The sequence below is a fragment of the Camelus dromedarius genome, chromosome X (genome assembly GCF_036321535.1).
Source record: "Camelus dromedarius isolate mCamDro1 chromosome X, mCamDro1.pat, whole genome shotgun sequence".
Taxonomy (NCBI): Eukaryota; Metazoa; Chordata; class Mammalia; order Artiodactyla; family Camelidae; genus Camelus; species Camelus dromedarius.
The window spans coordinates 65,245,789-65,268,718 of record NC_087472.1 but is presented as its reverse complement, the minus strand read 5'-3'; the positions used below and the strand labels follow the sequence as shown (position 1 = coordinate 65,268,718).

The window sequence follows — 22,930 nt, the reverse complement described above, 5'->3', positions numbered from 1 at the left end:
GCCCACTGGCTTTGGTGGGAGAGTTGGATCTGAAGTGAGTACAGGTCACATCTTCCCTGGGAGTGTGCTGAAAGCTACCAACTTTGTTGGAGGTAGGGCTGGATAAGAGGGTGGTTAGAACCAGAGCCAAGTGTGAGCTGGGGCTTCTCCTATGCTCAATGGTTGTCACCATCTTTTTGGGCATGGAGTTGAGGCCCAAGGTGCTGCAGTATAAGCCTTGAGGGTCGGGTCCAAGCTAGTCCCATTACCTTTAGATGTGTGCTCTCCCCGAAGCAACAGTACCTCCACCCTAGTGGAGAGCAGAGCTGGAGCAAGAGGAGAGAAACAGTAGACAGGTGAGGGCTGGGGAGCACACTGGAGCAGTCACTGGAAACCAGCCAGAGCCCCAGGGTGTTTTCAGTATGATTCCTTCACCTTGTTCCTGGGAGTAAGCAAATGTGTGTGCAGGCTCTTCATGACTGGAGCCTCAGTTTCTCACAACCCCTCTAGTTAGTCCTACTGGTTTTCAAACCAGCTAAGGAAACTGATATTTCCAGTGTTGGACCCCAGGACTGGGATGCCTAATATGTGGCTAGAATCCTTCATTCCCTAGGGAAAGCCCCTGCTTTCATCCTCCTCTTCCATGTCCCCTGCTAGTGGTGTGGGTCCTGACCTGATCACTTCTCTCTTCCTGCCTGACTCCATGTTGATCTTTCTTTACAGCCTTGGTTGAAGAAGAGCCTTTCTGCCAGCCTCCAGTTTATTTTCATGTGGAGAGTTGCTCCACATGTAGATATATTTTTGATGTGTTTGTGGGGGGAGGTGAGCTCAACACCCTCCTACTCTGCCATCCTGATCTCCCCCTCTTTCAAATATCACTTTAAAAATCACAACATCATCATAAGCTGTGTAAAACAGGCTAGTCAACTCCCCTGTTATAATAAGGGGAAACTAGAAGCATAGTAACAAGAAAGTTAAATGACCTGTTCATAATATTCCAGTAATCAGAATGATGCTATGGGCAGCGAAAAGTGGAGGAATATTTCTCTGTTAAAAGCAGAGGGTGATTTCTATGTTCAAAAAGCCAAAGGTAACTTTGCTCCCCTCCTAATAGGCATAAACTAGAGTGATTCTAGAGAGGAAAAGGTATCAAATCTGCCAAAATCAACTTTCTACCAGACCAGGTAACCCAAAACACTTTAGATTGGGCCTGTTTTCCAAAGTCTACCATTCTTTAAGGGTTGTTTTGGGGGTGGGTATGAGAAGAACCCAGGACTTCTTTGAGAACTTTGACTTCATGGTAATATAAGATCTTCCTTGTCTTTGGAGTTCTGTTCAAGGATTGCTGGTTATAAAGGACACTTTATGGTTCTTTTAATTTGTATGGAATAATGAAGAGATTAATTACCAAGATAATTAGTTTCAACATATCTGGTCTGTGCCAATAGCAAACTGTCATGCTAATAGGAAGATGAACTTTTGTCTTCTGTAGTAGCTCCTTCACTATATTAAAGATACTTCACGTAATTTAAACAAAGAAAAAAACCAGCACTAAACCTTATTTTTAGAAGCATGTTAAAATAGTTCATAATGGACTACATGATTTTTCTAAAATTGCCAATTGTGTCCTTGTTAACATCTCTTCCTTTGTCTGACTAGGAAGGTTACTGATGAGTCCATTTATTCTGCAATCACATTTCACATGGTCAAAGTTCAGTGCCATTGTCTGTTTATGAATTTTTAGTGCTAGTAAATCTAAATTTGTTTTTTAATCGCCATTGACTAGTGTAACTTTATCATGAGATCGGTATTTAGACAAACTACATATTAACATCTGTTGTTCCTCAGCATGTTGGATGAGGCTGCACTGAAATCATAATGCTTTTTGTTTGTCATGAATAGTTTTTGTTTAACACTTGCAATAGTGTGTACCTGTGATTCACATATTGATATATACTAAGATCCTAAAGATATGTTCATTCTGAGAGCTGTCTCCTTTGGGAGGAAAAATCCATTTCAGCGGAATTAAGGTTTTCAGATGTAAATTCCACCACATTCTTTGTTAAGCTGGGAGAAGCCCAAGTATTTGAACCCTATCAAAACAAAAGTGCACAGGGAGAAGCCAGTGACCCATCTGCTAGGCAGAATTTGCCTTGAAAACTAGATCATGAGACACATCTAAACCAGTTTACAGAATATAGTGAGCTGTAGTGTCAGTAAGACACTCTGTGACTCGCAGCTCTTAGACTTTATATTGCTTTTTAGATGAGCTTTTTTTTTTACCTTTTTAAGTTTTATTAGGTAGAATTATTGCAGTTTGACTGTACATATACATTATATTGCATGTAAAGACATATATACAATATACTGCACTTTTTTTTAGTTTTTAGTTTACATATATGTATTGATCATTGTTTCTAAGAACAGATTAGAGCTTTAGCTTTTTAAACTTACATAGTTATCAAAGGAATAAAGCCAACCACAAAATAAGAATCAACAGAATGTGGTAAACCAATCATAAAGGACAGCCAAATGCACTTACACATATTCAAGAAATCAATCATTTAAGTTATAAATAATAAGTAGTTCATTTGTGTCCTTATTATTACTATTTTTTTTAGATTCCTCATGTAAGTGATATCATATGGCATTTTTCTTTCTCTTTCTGGTCCACTTCACTTAGAATGATGATCTTCAGATCCATCCATGTTGCTGCAAATGGCATTATTTTATTCTTTTATATGGCTGAGTAGTGTTCCATTGTATATATGTACTACATCTTCTTTATCCATCTGTTGGTGGACATTTGGGTTGTTTTCATGTCTTGGCTATTGTAAATAGTGCTTCTGTGAACATTGAGGTGCATATGTCTTTTTGAATTTTATTTTTCTCCGGGTATATGCCCAGGAGTGGGATTGCTGTATCATATGGTAAGCTTATTTTCAGTTTTTTAAGGAACCTCCATACTGTCCTCCATTGTGGCTGCACCAGTCTACACTCCCACCAACAGTGTAGGAGAGTTCCCTTTTCTCCACACCCTCTGCAACATCTATCATTTGTAGACTTTTCAATGATGGTCATTCTGGCTGGTGTGAAGTGATATGTCATTGTAGTTTTGATCTGTATTTCTCTGACAATTAGCTATGCTGAGCATTTTTTCATGTACCTATTGGTCATTTGTATGTCTTCATCAGAGAATTGCTTGTTTAGGTCTTATGCCCACTTTTGGATTGGGTTGCTTGTTTTGTTTTGTTTTGTTTTGTTTTGATATTAAGGTGTATGAGCTGTTTGTGTATTTTGGAAATTAGCCCCTCGTCAGTCACATCATTTGCAAATATTTTCTCCCATTCTGTAAGTTGTCTTTTTGTTTTGTTGATGATATCCTTAGCTGCACAAAAGCTTTTAAGTCTAATTTGATCTGATTTGTTTATTTTTGCTTTTATTTCCATTACTCCTGGAGCTGGTCCAAAAAATATATTGCTGTGATTTATGTCCGAGAGTGTTCTGCCTAAGTTTTCCTCTAGAAGTTTTATAGTATCTGGCCTTACATTTAGATCTGAAATCCATTTTGAGTTTACTTTTGTATATGGTGTTAGAGAATGTTCTAATTTCAGTCTTTTATACGTAGCTGTCCAGTTTTCCCAGCACCACTTATTGAAGAGATTGTCTTTTCTCAATGCATATTCTTGCCTCCTTTGTCATAGGTTAATTGACCATAAGTGCATGGATTTATTTCTGAACTTTATATCCTGTTCCATTGATCTGTTTGTCTGTTTTTGTGCCACTACCATACTTTTTTGATTACTGTAGCTTTGTAGTATAGCCTTAAGTCAGGAAGCACAATTCCCCAAGCTCCATTCTTCTTTTTCAAGATTGTTTTGGCTTTTCAGGGTCTTTTGTGTTTCCATACAAATTTTTAACAATTTTTGTTCCAGCTCTGTGATGAATATCATTGGTAATTTGATAGGGATTGCATTGAATCTGTAAATTGCCTTGGGCAGTATGAACATTTTAACAATACTGATTCTTCCAATCCAAGAACATGATATATCTTTCCATTTGTTTATGTTGTCTTCAATTTCCTTCATCAGTGTTTTACAGTTTTCAGTGTACAAGTCTTTTGCCTCCTTGGGTAGGTTTATTCCTAGGTATTTTATTCTTTTTGGTGTGATGATAAATGGTATCATTTCCTTGGTTTCCCTTTCTGCTATTTCATTGTTAGTGTATAGAAATGCAACTGATTTCTGTATATTAATTTTGTATCATGCACAACTTTACCAAATTCATTAATGAGTTCTAGTAGTTTTCTGGTCACTTATTTAGTGTTTTTTGTGTATAGTGTCATGTCATCTGCAAACAGTGACAGTTTTACTTCTTCGTTTCCAATTTGGATTCCTTTTATTTATTAATTTTTTCTCTCTGATTGCTATGGCTAGGACTTCCAAATAGATAAGCTTTAGGTCCTAGAAGGACATTTTGCAGGTTTGTGTTAAAACAGGCCATCATGAAAACATTTGTTTATTTTCCACTTTTTTTCATTTATTTATTGTCTAAATATTTACTGAGCTCTAAACTTTGCATCTGAGCCTTTATGTAGGACTTCATTGACATCTTTTAATGACTATTGGGCATTTGGTGTGATTTATGAAATAGCATGATTTTAATATATTTGCAGTTGAATGTTAGAGGTATTTTACTTTTGTTTCTTAACATGGTGATTCTCACTGTGTTGAAAAAGTAATATCATAATACAGATGCATTAAAATTTTAATAGTGTTTGAGTGATAGTAAAATGGTCAGATTCTGCAGTGTGTTTTTCTTTATATTTTATGTATCTTCCACATTTTACAAGTCTTTATTACTTTTATAATGAAAACTACTTTTAATCAAAGGGTTTGTCAGTGTAAAATATAAATTTGGGGTATCCAACAGAAAATGTTACTGTTGTGTTTATTTCTGGTCTTAGACTGTGTTTGGGAGGACACACATCACAGCACTGCAGAGCTGAGTGAAATGAAATCCCATCCCCTTCCTCCAAATTTCCCCTCTAATGGCAATTCTGATGATTTTCCTGAGTTCATGTTATACTTATCAGCACTATAGCAGTGAGAAAAATCACTATTGGATATCTTCCCTACTTGCCTGTTTGCCTGTTTCATGCTGGGTTCATCCAATATTAACCCTTTAAGAGTTCAACTTTTTAGAAGAAATCAGTGGTAGCTATCTCTAGGGCTACCCTTGGAGTGTATTGGCAGTCAAATATACTTTCCTTTCTATTTTTTCTTAAGTGCTTCGACTTTTAGTGGAGTAATATAATTGCTTTATGGTACTCACTAGGGACTTTTAAACATGATTAGAATGTGTTTGAAGACGTCAACAAAGGGATTTATAAAATTTTGTCGTGTGCCTCAAGAGTGATAAAACAGTAGGAAGTCTTGCAGTGCATTACTTAATGAGGCCCCTGAGATTATGTACGAATTCACCCAAAGGGAACACTACAATTAAAGCTAATTTCTCTTGTAGTTGAGGGAGTACTAGTGAGAAAGTGAGGAATCTAAAGAGAGAGCCCGTATCACATTATCTTAGTTAGCTTTCTAGCAAAATAGTTTTCTTCTGATTAATTCTGTTTGGCAGGCAAGATCCACTTTATTATAATAAAATAGGTACATGTATGCCAATTTGTTTTACCATCCAAGATGTTTAATTAACTTCAATTTAGTGTGGTTTATATATATGTCAGAGCACCAGATTCCATGCTAAGAGATCAGAATTTCCACAAACTTGGCACAAATATAGTATATAATTTGTGAGTATTTAAGGTAATGACAATAAATAACATATTTTCCCAATTCATCTTTTGAGTTTCCCTCTTCCAAGTTCCAATCAAATGAATCCTGTTTGACTTTTTAAGCTTTTACAATGTTTACTCCTACAAGTAATTGTGATAGAATGTCTTCTCTTTTTATATCCTATTCTAATTATAATAATTTGAGGGGTGGAAATTTTGGAATTAGAGAAAAAATAAATCATTTATAACCTTCTCACACAGAATAACAATTTTATGAACATGTGGATGTATCTATTTTCTAGTATATTTTCTAAGCTTATACAGTAGCTGCCTCTTATCCATGGGAGATACATTCCAAGCCCCTCAGTGGATGTCTGAGACTAGAGATAGTAGTAAACCCTATATATACTGTTTTTCCATATACATACATACATATGGTAAAGTTTAATTTATGAATTAGGCACAGTAAGAGATTAACAACAATAACTAATAATAGAACAATTATAACAGCATACTGTAATAAAAGTTATGAGTGTGGTCTCCCTCTCTCTCTCTCTCTTAAAATATTGTACAAATTCAATGCCTTTTCCATCTTAACTGAGTACTTATCATACACTGTGACCACAACTTTTGCAGTTTGAGGTGCAACAGCAAACAAGTATGAATTTCTTTTTCCTTCTTCACAGTTTCTTGAACAGAAGATACATTCTTATAGATCTTAGTAACCTCAGTGTATGATTTTTTTCTTTCCTTGTTTAAGTCAAGAACTTCACTTTTCCACTTAAAGGAAGCACTTTACGGCCTCTCTTCAGCATATCCAAATTGCTAGCATCACTACTCTTGAGCTTTGGAGCCATTATTAAGTAAAATAAGTGTTACTTGAACACAAGCACTGTGATACCATGACAGTCAACCTGACAACAGAGATGATGATTACTAAGTGACTAAAGGGTGGGATATGCTAGACAAGGGGATGATTCATTACACCCCCTGGGCAGGCCAGAGCAGGACAGCACAGGATTTCATCCCTTTACTCAGAAGTGCGTGCAATTTAAAACTTGCGAATTGTTTATTTCTGGAATTTTCCATTTAATACTTTGGACTGCACTTGACCATGGATAACTGAAACTGCAGATAGTGAAACCACAATAAAGAGGGACTACTGTACATAGGCTTTCTTCTATAAAATGTGGATTACATTCTATATAGTCCGTATTCGTTTTTTTTTTTCTTATAGTATTATACTGTGAACATTTCCCACATCTTAAAATTGTCAAGACTGATTTTTGTTGGTGAACTATATTTAATTAAATGTGATAACTACTTTCAGTCAGCATTTATGTGTGTGTCTTTTTTGCTATCAATGTTATTTTTAAGCTTTAATACATGTGCTTAAAATTCATCTCCAATTAATCCTCCGTATAAACTTTATCTAAACCTCTGGTGAAACCTCTCCTTTTTCCATCTGATAAATATCTAAATCTTTGAAAAGGAAGTAGTAATAAAAATAGGAAGAGAAAAGAGAAAATGGAAATAATGATAAGAAATAGCCTTAGGGCTGCAAGTTGGGGTTATTAACCATCTGTGGCCTTGAATGAAGGTGTAATAATAATGGCAATATTTGTAATGATCCAATAAAAATAATTTGATTTGCTCTTTTTAAAAACACATTTTTGGCATCCTCAAGAAATAAAATGTCTGTTGTTGATGTCTTTGTGCCAGGGAAAAACCTGTTTGATTTCTTTGCTACCTATTGTCAATCCCTTCTCTTCTCATTCTCTTATCTTCCTGAAGCCATGGGAATAAAGAAGAGTTCTCCTGCAGAGGAATACAACTTGCCGTGGATTGGTTTCTAGATAAAGGCCATAAAGATATTACTGTATTTGTGCCTGCATGGAGAAAGGAGCAATCCCGCCCTGATGCACCAATTACAGGTACTGTTTCAAATCAGACACTTCCCCTCATTCAGAGGTAAAACTATCAAGATAGTTTGGGTAGAGCTTGATGCTCTCATATTAGATAATTACTTTTCTAAATGTATTGAGTATACTTAAAATGTCTTTTATTAAGTGTATTTTTAAGCGTATTTTTTTCTGATCCAAATAAATCATGGCATATGTGGCATAGTTTCTGGTGGTATATGGCAGTTAAATAGAGACAACTTCAATTGCAAGCAAAGAATAAAGCACACAATTGAAAAAAGAAGTGCTTTTCTAGTTGACCATAGACTTCAGATTAAAGAGGGATGAATCTTGTTGTGAACATGACTGAGTTTTCCAAAAGACTAAAGAAACGATGATAGACAATGGACCTCATTCTGTACCAAAGAAGTGACTGGGATTTTCAAATTAGGGGGTAGAATAGAAAAAGAGAAAAGTCCCATGGCAGTCAGAGCTAACTTATCCATGATGCTCAGTACCTAGGGCCCAAGATAGATACTTTTAGGGTCACATGTAAATGTTATAATTTTATTTTCTTTTAATAGCAGAAGGAAAAACTGAATATAATAACAAAGAATGTGTACTAATGTATCTAACTAGATTATTTGTGTTTTAACCAATGCAGTTGTAAAGTATAATTTTTAATTTAATATTTCTTTACGAAAGGGGTGAGGGGTATAGCTCATTGGTAGATTGTGTGCTTAGCATGCACAAGGTCCTGGGTTCAATTTCCAGTACCTCCATTCAAATAAATAAATAAGTCTAATTACCTCCTCCCCCCTCAAAAAAAACCCCAATATTTCTTTATATAAGAAGGGACCCCGGAAGGCAAAAGTGTCTAAGGTCCACAAAATTCATGATGTGGCCCTAGTGGCAGGAGAATCACTGCATTCACTTATAATAGTATATGAAGCTAGCACTTTATAGTGTTTGAGAGCATAAATACTCCAGTCCACTGAGAATCAGCTGTGGCTTGATGTGCAGAATGAGAAGGTCCAGTGAATGGCTGTCAGAACTGTATCATGGAGCTGTCTGCCAGCTGAGTGGATCCTGGCCCTGCTCGAGCCCAGCCTGTAAGCTTTCTTTCCTGAATAATTAAGAGGCTAAAAGAAAAGAGGGTCAGTACTCACACTGCTACAACTTAATATTTTTCCTAGTTATGGCTTTCCATCAAGCCAAAGGCAAAAATATAAGTCCCTAGGATGGGTGCATTACTCTCCTACTAGCAGACACATCCTTAGCATACTGCCCTGTTTTCTTCAGCAACCAAGAGCTGGTGCTTCAGCCAAAGGGCAAAACTATCCTCAAGAATGCTATGGTATCAGTGTTATTTCTCACTCTTCCTGGTAGGTTTTAAAACTTAGATGTCATTAAATCCATTTCCTTCATTTTATTGGAAAGAAAACTGGAGTGCAAAAAGGAAGGTAACTTACCTAAAGTCACAATCCAAATTGGTGCCATAGCCAGGAATAGAGGCCACTGTCTCTCTAAGTGCAAATAATGTATTAATCCAGTACCAACTTTTGTATTTGTAATATGGAGATAATGCTGTTAATTTCTAAAGATGATTTGTACTCTGTGGTATATAATCCTTATTTCGACAGATCAAGATATCCTACGTAAACTGGAGAAGGAAAAGATTCTTGTCTTCACACCATCCCGCAGGGTCCAGGGCAGGAGAGTTGTTTGCTACGATGATCGGTTCATAGTCAAACTGGCTTTTGATTCTGATGGCATCATTGTATCCAATGATAACTACCGAGACCTTCAAGTCGAAAAGCCAGAATGGAAGAAGTTTATTGAGGAGCGGTTGCTGATGTATTCTTTTGTGAATGACAAGTACGTTTCTTTCCAGTAGGCTCTGAGTAGCCTCAATCCAAGTTACCACTAGGAATAGGTTTCACTTCATTTCAATAACCATTTATTGGATACTTACTGTGTTACCGAGCATTGTGCTGGTCGCCATGGGGATAAAACAAGAAACAAGACATACCCTTTAGAGGCTCAAAGTGTACTGGAGAAGAGAGAGAGATAACCACACTGTGTCATGATAAGTGCTATGATTACAGTTTTTTAAATTGCTTTGTCTATGTGAAGTGATAGGAACAGACCTCACAGAGGAGATAACATTTGAGATATTATCAGACAGAGGAAAGGAGGCTGCTGGGTACAGGTAAAGGGGACATCATGAATAAAGCTATAAAGATGTAAAAGTGGGTTGCATGTTGGGGGAACCAGCAGGCATGTCAGTGTTATGCCAGATTATATGGCCAGAACATATAATCCATGGAAGAAAGATGGACAGGAGAAATCATTCTTTTTGTGTGTGTTCAAGTAGGAACAGAGGGAAGAACTACTGGCTTAGCAGAAGATAGAATTCAGACAGGAAGGCGGTATTAGAAGGCCATTACAGCAGTATAGGCAAAAGGTAATGATGTTCTGAACTCCTGATAAGGGAAAGTAGGGACAGAATGGAAGACATTTACCACTGCCTTGCTTGCTTTCAGATTTATGCCTCCAGATGATCCTTTAGGACGCCATGGCCCAAGCCTTGAAAACTTCTTAAGAAAGAGACCTGTTGTTCCTGAGCATAAGAAGCAACCATGCCCTTATGGTGAGTACCTATGTGAAGAACTGAGCTCTGTACTAAGGGAAGCATAAGAACTCTGAATACTTTTGTCTTCAGGTTTCCTTTTCTTTTTATTATTTTATTTTAATTTTTAACATTTTTTATTGAGTGATAGACATCTTACAATGTTGTGTCAAATTCCAGTGTACAGCACAATTTTTCAGTTATACATGAACATATATATATATTCATTGTCATTCAATGTCATTCATCTTTCTTCGCTGTGAGCTACCATAAGAACTTGTATGTATTTCCCTGTGCTATACAGTCTAATCTTATTTATCTGTTCTACATTTTGAAATCCCAGTCTGTCCCTTCCCACCCCAACCCCCTTGGCAACCACAAGTTTGTATTCTACATCTATGAGTCTGTTTCTATTTTGTATTTATGTTCTCTTTTTTTCTTTTTTCTTTTTTTTTTTTTTTTAGATTCCACACGTGAGTGATCTCATATAGTATTTTTCTTTCTCTTTCTGGCTTACTTCACTTAGAATGACAGTCTCCAGGAACATCCATGTTGCTGCAAATGGCGTTATGTTGTCGGTTTTTATGGCTGAATAGTATTCCATTGTATAAATATACCGCTTCTTTATCCAGTCATCTGTTGATGGAAATTTAGGCTGTCCCCATGTCTTGGATATTGTAAATAGTCCTGCTATGAACATTGGGGTGTAGGTTTCTTTTTGAAGTAGGCTTCCTTCTGGATATATGCCCAGGAGCAGAATGACTGGGTCATATGGTAAGTCTATTCCTAGTTTTTTGAGGAATCTCCATATTGTTTTCCACAGTGGCTGCACCAAACTGCATTCCCACCAGCAGTGTAGGAGGGTTCCCTTTTCTCCACAGCCTCTCCAGCATTTGTCATTTGTGGACTTTTGAATGATGTGATTCCTTCTTTAAGTTTGGGAAGTTTTCAGTCATGATTTATTCCAATACTTTTTCAATCCCCTTTGGTCTTTCTTTCCCTTCTGGAGCCCCTATTATGCGTAGATTGGTATGCTTTATATTATCCCATAGGTCTCTTATGTTGTTTTCATTAGTTTTTATTTGTTTTTCTCTCAGCTGTTCTGATTGGGTGCTTTCTGTTGTCCTTTCTTCTAGGTCACTTATTCGTTCCTCTGCATTATCTAGTCTGCTTTGTACAGCCTTTAGATCAGCTCTCATCTCAGCCAATGAGTTTAGCAATTTTACTTGGCTTTTCTTTATAGCTTCAATTTCATTTTTTACATATTTTATATATCTAAACACTATCTCTTTTAGTTCCTTCAGTACTTTGATCACTCCTTTTTTTAAATCTTGACCTAGTAGGCTATCGATGTCTATTTCATTGATCCTTCTTTCAGGGGATTTCTCTTGCTCTTTTAATTGGGAGTGGCTCTTCTGCTTCTTGATCTTGCTCATATCTTTCTGGCACTGTGGCTTATGGAGTATCAGTTATCTATTGTGGTCCTTAAAGAGTTTATTTATCTACCTAAAGCCTATGCAGAAATAAAACTTAAAAAAGAGAGAGAGAGAAAGAGAATTTTAAAAGAAGGGAGAAAAAAAGGTTTGAAAACAGTGTATAATCAATAATAGAAGAGCAAGTTGAAGCAGAATAGCAATCGAGTTGAGACGTCTTTTTAAAGACCTTGAAAAAAGAGCAAAAAAGAATATTTGAAACCTATGTATAATCAATAACAGAAGATCAAAACCAAGAGAAATGAAAATGAAATCAGGTGGATTTTTAAAGAGAATAATAATAAAAATATTTAAAAGAAAAATTTAAAAGGGATTAAAACTGGAAGCATATACAATTGTTTAGAAAGTAAAAATTAAAAAGGTGGTCGAAAATAGAACAGTTAAAAAAAGATAAAAAAGAGAATTTTAAATGAAGGGATGAAAAAAAGGTTTGAAAACAGTGTACGATCAATAATAGAAGAGCAAGTTGAAGCAGAATAGCAATCGGGTTGAGACGTCTTTTAAAAACCTTTAAAAAAGGAGAAAAGAGCAAAAAAAAATTTGAAACCTGTGTATAATCAATAATAGGAGATCAAAACCAAGAGAAATAAAGATGTGATGAGGTGGATTTTTTAAAAAATAATACTAAAAATATTTTAAAAGAAAAATTTAAAAGGGATTAAAACTGGAAGCATATATAATTGTTTAAAAAGTAAAAATTAGAAAAGTAATAGAAAATAGAACAGATTTTTAAAAAGAGATTAAAAAAGAGGGGGTGTACTCCTGGAGACTGTGCGCTCTTAATGATTTTATTGAGAAGTCTTTCTATCTTCACCCTGTTTCGTGAACTCAGCTTGCTGTTTCCAGAGGCCCTCCATTGGCCCCCTCATCTGTGCTGCTCCCAGTGCCTGTCAGCAAGCAGATCGCGTCCCCTCCCAACACTGTGGTCACGTGCTGCTCTCCTTCGTGGTGGACGGGTGGGTCACTCCTCTTCCCGATGTGAAGTCAGATGTGCTCGGGCAAGGTAGGCGGGCAGATCGCACCTCCCAGCACCACGGTCAGATGCCGCGCTCCTGCCAGGAAGGCACATGGCCACTAGCCCTCTCCCAGCGCCGGTCGCTCCCCTGCTCTGTGCAGCTGCCCGCTCCGACTCAGGTCTGCGCTCCATAGGCAGGCTCAGGAAGACCGCGGAACAGCCCCACCCCTTCTCTGTGCCAAAACTCAGCTCTTTGTTTGTCTTGGTGGAGTGAGTTCTCTGAAGTGCCAGGGCAGAAAGATCCTATCTGCCTCAGGCTGTAAACAAGTCTCCTTCTGGCCTTTGAGGCTGCTAAGCCCTTAGGTACAGATTCAGGTTTCGACCCCACCCCCACCTGGGTGCTAAGTGTTGGAGGATATGGGGGCTGTGCCTGAACCCCGCCTCTCTTCACCCAGAAACCTTCTGTGGGTTTTCAGAGATGGGGGTATGCACCCTTCCCCCCAGAGCACATCAGCTGTGTTGTTTTATGGAGGTCCCAGGTTGTTTTGCCCTGTGTACCCACTCATTCATGTCATGAAGCACCCTGCAGTCCCCCGGGGGTGCCTCAGTGCAGCTGCCCCAGTCCTCCGCCCAGCTCGGGCAGTCTGTCCTGTCCCCCAGCTGCCGGCTTACATCTCAGGCTGGGTGTCGCAGGGACACTTTGTGCCCGTTTAACTTAGTTCTGTCCATCAAGGGGTGCTCCGTACAGATCCGAGCCTCGGAGGCTCCCCCTCCGTCTCACTGGCCTCTCTGTTGGAGGGGGGGAGACCCAGCGAATGAGTGCTATTCCTCCTTTGCCACTCCCTCCCCACGGGACCGGTCCCTCACTGTTTTGCCTTTTCTTCTTTCTTTGTTTCCTTTTCTCCCACCAGATTTTTGGCGTCTCTATCTTTTGAAGAGGGTGATGTTCTGTCGGAGTTTGGCAGGTGCTCTGGTTGGCTGAGTGGGTCTGTGGATGTGAGTCTTGGTGTATTTGTGGGAGAGGGTGAGCTACCAGCATCCTTCTACTCTGCCATCTTGGCCCCCTAAAGTTTCCTTTTCAAAGGGAAAATCCTGGCTTGTCCACTTTCTGTGAGTTAAAGTCTATGTCTTCATGTATTTTCAGTTAGGCTTGTGAAGAAACATCCTTGAAACTACATGAGGAAAAGGTAACTAGAATTGAAGGAAAGATGAATTGTCACTGGTTAAAATGATTCATGTGTTCTAGCTGCCTCTGTCCTGAGCAGTGTTGCTGGAGGCAGGGAAGTGCAGAAAGACACTTGGCCTGTGGAAGCTGAAAAGGCAATGCCAAATGGGGTTTGGCCCCAAGAAGGACGTGTCTCTTAGGCAGGTGGCTGCACCCTCTGTTGACTAATGATACTGTTTTCTTCCAATCTGTACTGTCCAGTTTGCTTCCAAAATGTGTTTTCATTTCCTTTTTTAAATATAGTTTTCTAGAGTACTTTCATAATCTTACCCAAGTCCCTCTGTTACAAAGTTTGTGAGCCTCACAGTGTGGCATGGGCTGTCCGGTCTGAGGCTACTTTGGATGTTAACTCTTTGGATAATCGTTTGTTTATGGGCCATCTTGGGTTTTGTCCTCAGTTAACATTTATTTAAATCATAGAGTATTTCATGTTCATTATCTTCATTTAATCCTCCAATGACCCTCTAATATAAGCATTATTATGAACCTTGTTTACAGAATAGGAAAATGAGGCTCAGAGAGTAAAACCGCTTACCAAGATCACACAGCCAGTAAGTGACATAGCTGGAATTAAAACTCAGGTCTGACTGGCCTCCAGGTCAGTACTCTTTGCACATGTCCTGTGCTGCCTGCTGCTGCTCTCTGCTGCCTCCGCAGGCAGGTTATGCTGAGGCAAAGTTGTGAATTACAGGGAAATGAAGGCCGTTAACAGCTCAGCTCTTAGCTTCCACACCGCAGTTTCCTCCCCAGCTTTCCATTCCTTCCTTCTCCCTTCACCGTGTGTGATGCCAGCTTGGTGTTGTGTGTCTATCGTCTTTATGGACAGCTAATTTTCTACCTTCACCCCAAACAGTAAAACTCTAACCTGAGTGACCAGATTGTTACAACAGCTTCTGTCACAGAGAGTTGCATCACTCTGAGAAAGAGTCTTACACCAAGGCATTATTTTTCAGGCAAAAAATGCACCTATGGCCACAAGTGCAAATACTACCATCCAGAGCGGGCCAACCAACCCCAGCGTTCAGTGGCTGATGAGCTCCGCATCAGTGCCAAACTGTCCACAGTGAAAACCATGAGTGAAGGCACACTAGCCAAGTGTGTCACGGGGCTGTCTAGTGCCAAAGCTGAGATAACCTCAGAAGTCAAACGTGTGGCCCCCAAGCGCCAGTCAGATCCCAGCATCCGGTCCATGGCTGTGGAGCCTGAGGAATGGCTGTCCATTGCCCGTAAGCCTGAGGCCAGCTCTGTCCCCTCACTTGTGACTGCTCTAAGTGTCCCCACAATCCCACCCACCAAAAGCCATGCAGTGGGTGCACTCAACACCCGTTCAGCCAGTAGCCCAGTGCCAGGATCCTCTCATTTTTCCCACCAGAAGTCCTCGTTGGAACACATGACCAGCATGCAGTACCCCCCTATCCTGGTTACCAACAGCCACGGGACCCCTATTAGCTACGCTGAGCAATACCCGAAGTTTGAGTCCTTGGGGGACCACGGCTACTATTCGATGTTAGGCGACTTCTCCAAATTGAACATCAACAGCATGCATAATCGAGAGTACTACATGGCTGAAGCAGACCGGGGCCTGTATGCCCGGAATCCCAACCTCTGTCCTGACAATCGTATGAGCCATACCAGGAATGACAACTATTCCTCTTACAACAACCTGTATTTGGCTGTAGCAGATGCTCATCCTGAAGGCAGTTTGAAGCTGCATCGCTCAGCATCTCAGAACCATCTTCAGCCTTTTCCTCATGGTTACCATGAAGCCTTAACTCGAGTGCAGAGCTATGGCCCAGAGGATTCTAAGCAAAACCCCCACAAGCAGTCAGTCCCCCACTTAGTTCTGCATGCCCAGCACCCAGCAACTGGAGCACGGTCCAGCTGTCCTGGAGACTACCCTATGCCTCCCAACATCCATGCTGGGGCAACTACCCAGCCAGGACGTGCTCTGGTGATGACTCGGATGGACAGCATTTCTGATTCCCGCCTCTATGAGAGCAACCCCATGAGGCAAAGACGACCTCCTCTGTGCCGGGAACAACATGCCAGCTGGGACCCACTGCCCTGTGCAACGGACTCCTATGGCTACCACTCCTATCCCTTGAGTAACAACCTCATGCAACCATGCTATGAACCAGTCATGGTACGGAGCGTTCCTGAAAAGATGGAGCAACTTTGGAGGAATCCTTGGGTTGGAATGTGCAATGATTCCAGGGAGTATATGATCCCAGAACACCAGTATCAGACCTACAAGAACCTCTGCAACATTTTCCCTTCAAATATTGTCCTTGCAGTGATGGAGAAGAATCCCCACACAGCAGATGCCCAGCAACTGGCAGCCTTGATTGTTTCTAAGCTTAGAGCTGCACGTTGACATGACATAGGACTTATTTCCTTCTATGGAGATAAAGATGATATTAATAATGCACTAATACTTTGAGAATAGTAACTAATAATTTTGTGTTGTGCTTTACAAGTTACAGAGTTTATGTCATTGAAGTGCATAACAACCCTGTGAGGTAAGTCTTACTAATGTCTTGTTTTCGAGACAAGGAAACTGAAGCTCAGTGAGATTAAGTTAAGTGACTTGCCAAAGTCACACTACTAGCAAGTGACCAAGTCAAGACTCGCACCCAAGTCCTCTGACTCCAAGTCCCATGCCCTTTTGCACTGCACCATGCAGGTAATGGAGGACAAAACCCAGGGGAAGAGCCTAAATGAAAGAAACCCCAAGGGATTCCATTACCAACTGTCTTCTTAGTCACACAATGTATAACATATTACAGGTACAAAGTATCAATTATATACCTAATTTAGAGAGTAAGAGCAACAGGACCAATGCATATGTTGAATTAACCTTTTAGAATTTTTAATAGGAATATTTATAGCTATTTAAAAGTCAATGCATACTTTATTGCATGGATGTCCTACCATTCAATACCTTTATTAACCAAGCTATAGGGTCACATTGAAGCTTCTAGAGCTATATTTCAAACATATTGTTGGCAATTATATTGCATGTATGATTGTCTGTATTTAGTTTGAGGGGTGTGTGTGTGTGTGTGTGTGTGTGTGTGTGTGTGTGTCTATATATAACCTTTTCTATGCTGATGATAAGATGATAGGCTCTGCACAGTCCTTAGTCCAAGCTATATAGATCACAAATCTGACCTGATGATTTTATGGCATGTTTCATAGTTTCAACTAGTTTTGAAAATGAACTACATCCTAATATTTGAACATTGCTTTCTTAGACACCAGAGCAAAGTAGCTCTATTTTCTTTGCACTTTTTACTTGTCAACATTTACTGACAGTTCTTAGCTTTTAAGTCTCTTCACCTCAGTACATTAGGGATTAGATTGCAGCCTTCTTCTTCAGAGGAGCTGATGGATAAGCTCAAGTTCCAAGCATAGTAGGTGTGTGCAAGACAAGCACAGAAGAATTTGACCAGCACCAAGGGATTTACTACCAGAATTCGCTTCCCTTAATAACAGGAGAGATGGCCAGACTCATTCGGCAGTAAATGATGAACACAAAAGCTGCACTCCAGAAGGGTCTAAATGGATGCTCTTTGGACTTCTGACCTATGCAGTATTCAACATCACAGGATGAAACGTAATGGAGGACAGTGCACAGCCATGTAATCCACTTTCTCCTGCCATCCACCCTTTGGGCAATAAGGTTGATCATTGGTGGAACAGAATTTCTTTAGGAAACAAAATCAGGGGATTTTTCTAGGTGGAAAAGGGCAGCCTCCAAAAGGGGATGCAACATTTTTGTTAATAGCTGGCTCAGTTACACACCTCAAATGCATGCAGAGGGTTCACTAGACCTTATGTCATTCTTAAATTCATTACTAAAGAAGGCAGGACTTTGGGTTGATGGCACCATTTGCGCAACTTGTATCTTGCTCAGGGTGGGAATCTTTGTAGCTAGATGCCTCTATAAGAGGCATTCATTGTTTTTGGTTTTTTTTTTTAAAGCTGTACTAAATGAACCCCTTTTTGAATCCATTGTATATTTCAACACTTTGAACCACTGACCAGCTCACTGTTCCTTGGGCTGGAACTTGCTAATTTCTATGGCCGTTTTTTCATGAAAGTTGAGAAGGCCTGGTATTGGCCTTTTGTTTCTTCATGAGAAGGTGTGACACTGCCTATAAATGTTTCTTACTGTGAAACACTCTGAATGTGAGGCTGTAGTCAGGGTTGTTTCTGGTGGTTTGATAATGGCTTGCATGCTGCTTTTTGGCTTCTGTCTCTGTCCTAGTTGATCAAAACTGCATTTCAGTGTTTCTCAGTTAATCATAGCTTCCCATTCATCCACTACCCTCTGATCTTTCTATTCCCCTGCATATTGAGGTGTAAAAGTGTTTTCTATCAGGTAGGTCCATAGAGAGTGAAGTGTTTGCTATTTCACACAAACACCACTTCATACCTTTAACCTCTTGGACCTTCTAAATTTGTCTCATGTCTAAATCAGGGAATTCTGACAATCTTAGATGACTCTAATGCCTTTGTGCTGGTTAGTTCAACTTCCTACCAAAATCATCCATGGCACCGCACTATCCACTAGCTGCACAATTTACAGGGAAGCACAAGATTAATCTTGTCAGTTGCAGTTCATCTGGAATATGTTCATGTTTAATACTCCAAAAATTGTAAGCTCCTCCCAAAACAGGAAGTACTTTTTATGGCAGCATATGTATTTCTTATTTCCTAACAACAATTGTCATTCTTCTCTTCTCATAAAATGTGTATGAATCAAAGCGGCTAGGAGCAATGCCTCAAATAACCAGAGATGACCTTTTGTTGATACAAATTGTATCTCTTTTTTTCCTGAATGTATAGAACCAAATGTACAAAACTCATCTTAAACTAGGTTTGGTACTGACTTTTCACTATGATGTTTGTGGCACTGTGTGTCACAGGGGAGTAGCCCAGGGGTCATGAGGGAGCTTTTATTTCCAAAGGGCAGTAGTTTATAAACAAAGACAATTTTTCAAGGCCTCTTTATTACTATGCGAAACAGCTATTGTGCATACAGTTTCAAGCATTATATTGCATAAGTTTCTCTTTAGCCTATTAAATTTAACATGTCCTTGCAAAAGAGCTTTTGTGTAAAAAAAGTGTCAGTGTTAGTGGTTCATCTGCAAGGATCTATAAATGGAACTGTACAATTATGAATGCATAAATCGAGCTTGGTTCTTAGTGAAGTGATTATAAAGAAACATTTTCTTCATACTGAGGACTGCACATTTCTTGGCTTTTCCATTCTGTCTGTAATTATAAAACAGCAAATAAAAAGAAACACTGGAACCCTTTTGGCTCCCTAGATAAGAAAATCAAGCTTCCTTCTTGGGACTAAGTATGTGTCCTTCAGGATACTTACCTCCAAACACTAAGCAGGGATTACTGCACAGTGTTTTGTGTGGTTTTCAAAAAGTATATTTTGCAAGAGGTGCTTTGTAATTTTAATTCTTTCACAGAGTTTCTGAATTCATAGCAAGTCTGTGCCTGTTCAAGCCTTAGATTTTTAGATTCTGTGATTTGTTTTTTCTTTTTGTGATTTTGTTGTTGTTATTTTTATTTTGACCTGAAGAAGTGTGACTCTGGAGTAGCATGGTCAATCCAGGGCACCATTTCTGTAAGACAGTCCAAAGGAAAAGGAGCCTTTTCAAAGGTAGCATATAGCCATTGCACTCTCTCTTAAGGTGTAAGACATGGAAGGAACAATGACAGACGCCTTATACAAATGGTATACAGAACTTTTCTTCTTCTAAATAATGAAATATGTATGTGTTCTCTCTCTCTCTCTCTGCTCGTTTCCAGGAGAATACTTCTAAAACCCATTTTTTCTATTTTAGGATAAATTATCTTTATACAGTATTTCAAACATTGATATCCATTAACCATTGGCACTGAATTTTCTTCTAATATAGAAGAATTCATTTTGAGAGACTCTCAGTTACTGTTCTATCTGTGCTTTAAGTATGGGACTTTATACAAACACCCTTTTTGAGGGCCAACAATATCAATACACTTTAACTCTGTGAACCAGGTCTGGAACTGCACAGGGAAAGTAATGTGAAGCTGTCCAAAGAGCCCTGCTCAGGTCTCCTCCTAACCCTTCTCTGCCTTCCCCTAGTTTGCTTCTTCTCAGGTTTGACACTGAGGAGTACATAATTTTTGACTGAAATGGCACTACAGTTAGTTCTCATTGGAAAGCAAACAAGTATATTTTAGGTACCTGCTTGTCTAAGTAGTTGATGCCAAAAGGCTCAGCATATTTCATATATGTCATAGTGTAGCTAGCTATATACATAGGCAGATTGATACTTCTAGTACTGGTTTGTGTATCATTGAACCTATAGTAGTTTGCTTTATCCATTTGTGGGATTAAACAATACTGTTTAATGGTTGTAAACTTTTATAAAATCTCTTTGGGTTTTGTTTGACCCAAACATAATGTAAGTCTCAATGACAAAATACACAAAGCCAACTGGAGGTGAGTGGAAATATACCCTGTCCCCAGTTTTGTCTGCCCCTGTAATGCATGTACAGTGCTTTGCAGTATGTTCTCACTAGCATGAATGTGCTATGACAACTTCACAAGGTTTTAATTTGTTTCACCTATAATCATGATGGGAAATGCTGTATCACTGACAATGAACTGTAACCACATTTAATTTCTGCATAAACTTTTTGTTTACTAACCACTAATGGCTCTGTTTCTTTAAGAACATCAACAACAAAAGCCATAACTGCACCTACATATACACACACTTGGCTCCTGAAAAATTAGATTTATCTCCTTGGGACTTGCGTCTTGAGGTGAGCTATAAGGGGAGAGATCTCTCTGAGTTTGTTACCGAATCCAAACTTGTTCTGCTCGCCACACAACTGGCCAATAAATCGAGAGATGAGATATTGGGGCAAGGAATAGCAACTTTATTCAGAAAGCCAGTAGACCGAGAAGATGGCAGACTAATGTCCTGGAGAACCATCTTACTTAAGTCAGAATTCAGGCTCCTTTTATACTAAAAGGGGCAGGGGGTGTGGTTGATTGTTTCAAACTTCTTGTTGCAGGAATTCTTTGTTCTTGCAGCTGTCCATGTGGGTCAGGTCATGGTGTCCCTGTAAAATCTCCAACAAAACAAATGTTATTTTCTATTCTGTAACTTGTTGTATTTATATAAGTGCAAACGGTCAGAGCCTTGAGAGTAGTCTCTCCTATATATTTCAGGCTAAAGGCAACATTCTTTTACAAAAGGTGCAGAGCTAGCAAAACTAAGCCTAGAAAACAGAGCACAGGGTTAAAGCCAAAGAAACAGATCTAATATGGAGTCAGATTTGTTTTCTATTACAAGTTCACCTAGATTTTATCAAAGTAAATATATGCCCTCTAAGTTTTGTATACTAGGTGCTAGTCAGTTGGTGTTTCCCACAGGGCTGGGCTGGGCCGGCCTCCACTGGTGGGTCAGAACCAGGTACAGGGCTCAGGGCCCAGGCTTATGTCGGTAAACAACCCATTGTTTCCCCAGAATAGCCTCAGGACCACAGAGACCTCATCTGCTGGGCCTTAGCTAGAATATCAGAGCTAGAAGCCTCCTGGCACCTTACAGTTCATGGAGAAATCATTTCGGGAGTGCTCAGCTGCATGAACTCCATCAGGTTACAGGTATGGAAACTGAGGCACCAAGAACTGAAGAGATTTGACTGACTGAGGATGAACAGGGAGTTAGTGGCAAAGCCAGGACTGGAATCCCAGGCTTTATTGCTCCCAGGACAGGGAGCCCTTTATCACAGTGGTGTCTGCTCTTCCCTTAGGCCTCTCTGGAGCCTCCTACTCCTCTCTGCCCTCCCCACACATACTCCAGGCCAGCCTCATTCTAAAGGCAGAGGTTGACACAATGGCTGCAGGGGAGCCCAGCCTAGGAACCTTTAGAAGGTGCTAGTATTTGTGAATCTGAGAATCTCTCTTTTTCCTTTTATCTTTTGTACTTTTTTGGACTAAGAGTGCTCATCTCTCCCCATCATTTTCCTCTTCTGTCTTTCCTCTCACATTTCTCAGGCATACATTTATCAAATCCTTACTGAGTGCCAACTAGGGGCTTGGCCTATATTGGGCTAGGGAGAGACTGAAGAGGAGGAAACAGTTCCTGTCTTCTGTAACTTGCTTTGTAGTGAGGGGATGAAGCATGCTTAGAGAATGGCAAACTAAGACTTTCCTGGAGGGCAGCGATAGTGTGAAGATAGGGATCATGATAAGAATAGTTAGAATTCTGAGAAGGGACAATTCAGTGTCCAAAGCCTAGGCTTAATCATAGGTGAAAAATCAACTAGTTTGACCATATCCCTCTCTAGCTGACCTCTTTGGCCTCAGGACCTCCCGTGTTCTTCACTGAACCCATATTCCAGTTATCCTGAATCCTTCACTAGTGCTTCACCATGCCATGCTCTTCTTTATCCCCTCCACACTTTTACCTTCCATCTACTCTTTATTTTGACTAGTAAACTCTTGCCTTTGAAGACTCACTGCTAACTTCCCCTCCTCTTTTAAGCAGTCCCTCCTTCTTATCCAGACATTGTTAGTCCTTCTCTGCAGGGGCAGGGGCTTACAGGCATCTTAAGCAATATCTCTCTTTTAGCACTTGTCACTGTTATAATTATGTTGACATGCAGATGCCCTTACAAAACAAAGTTCCTTAGGGACAGGAACCATGTTCTTCATCACTGAGGAATTATCTCCTATCAGAAGAGTTGACTCTCAGTTACTGTTGTTGAATAACAATATTATCAGTACGCCTTTCCCTTGATCCCCTAACCCTGTTCCCCAGTTAAATGTATGCAGTTCAAAGACTTTATCATCTAATCAGTCTCCGGTCTCTAGTCAGAAGGAAAAGGTCTAAAGGCACTGGGCTAAGGTTGCTTCCTGACCCATGCTACCCCATCCC

At 39.6% G+C, this 22,930-nt stretch overlaps 1 protein-coding gene across 1 annotated transcript in view; it reads left to right on the top strand.

Moving 5' to 3' along the window:
• ZC3H12B (zinc finger CCCH-type containing 12B) overlaps positions 1-16,390 on the top strand; it is a 415,031-nt gene extending 398,641 nt beyond the window's left edge. The window contains exons 5-8 of the mRNA XM_010982002.3: positions 7,562-7,701; positions 9,312-9,546; positions 10,215-10,321; positions 14,927-16,390. Of these exons, the coding sequence (XP_010980304.1) occupies positions 7,562-7,701; positions 9,312-9,546; positions 10,215-10,321; positions 14,927-16,347 (1,903 nt within the window). The 3' untranslated portion in view covers positions 16,348-16,390. The remainder of the gene's footprint in view (positions 1-7,561; positions 7,702-9,311; positions 9,547-10,214; positions 10,322-14,926) is intronic.
• Positions 16,391-22,930: the final 6,540 nt, after the last annotated feature.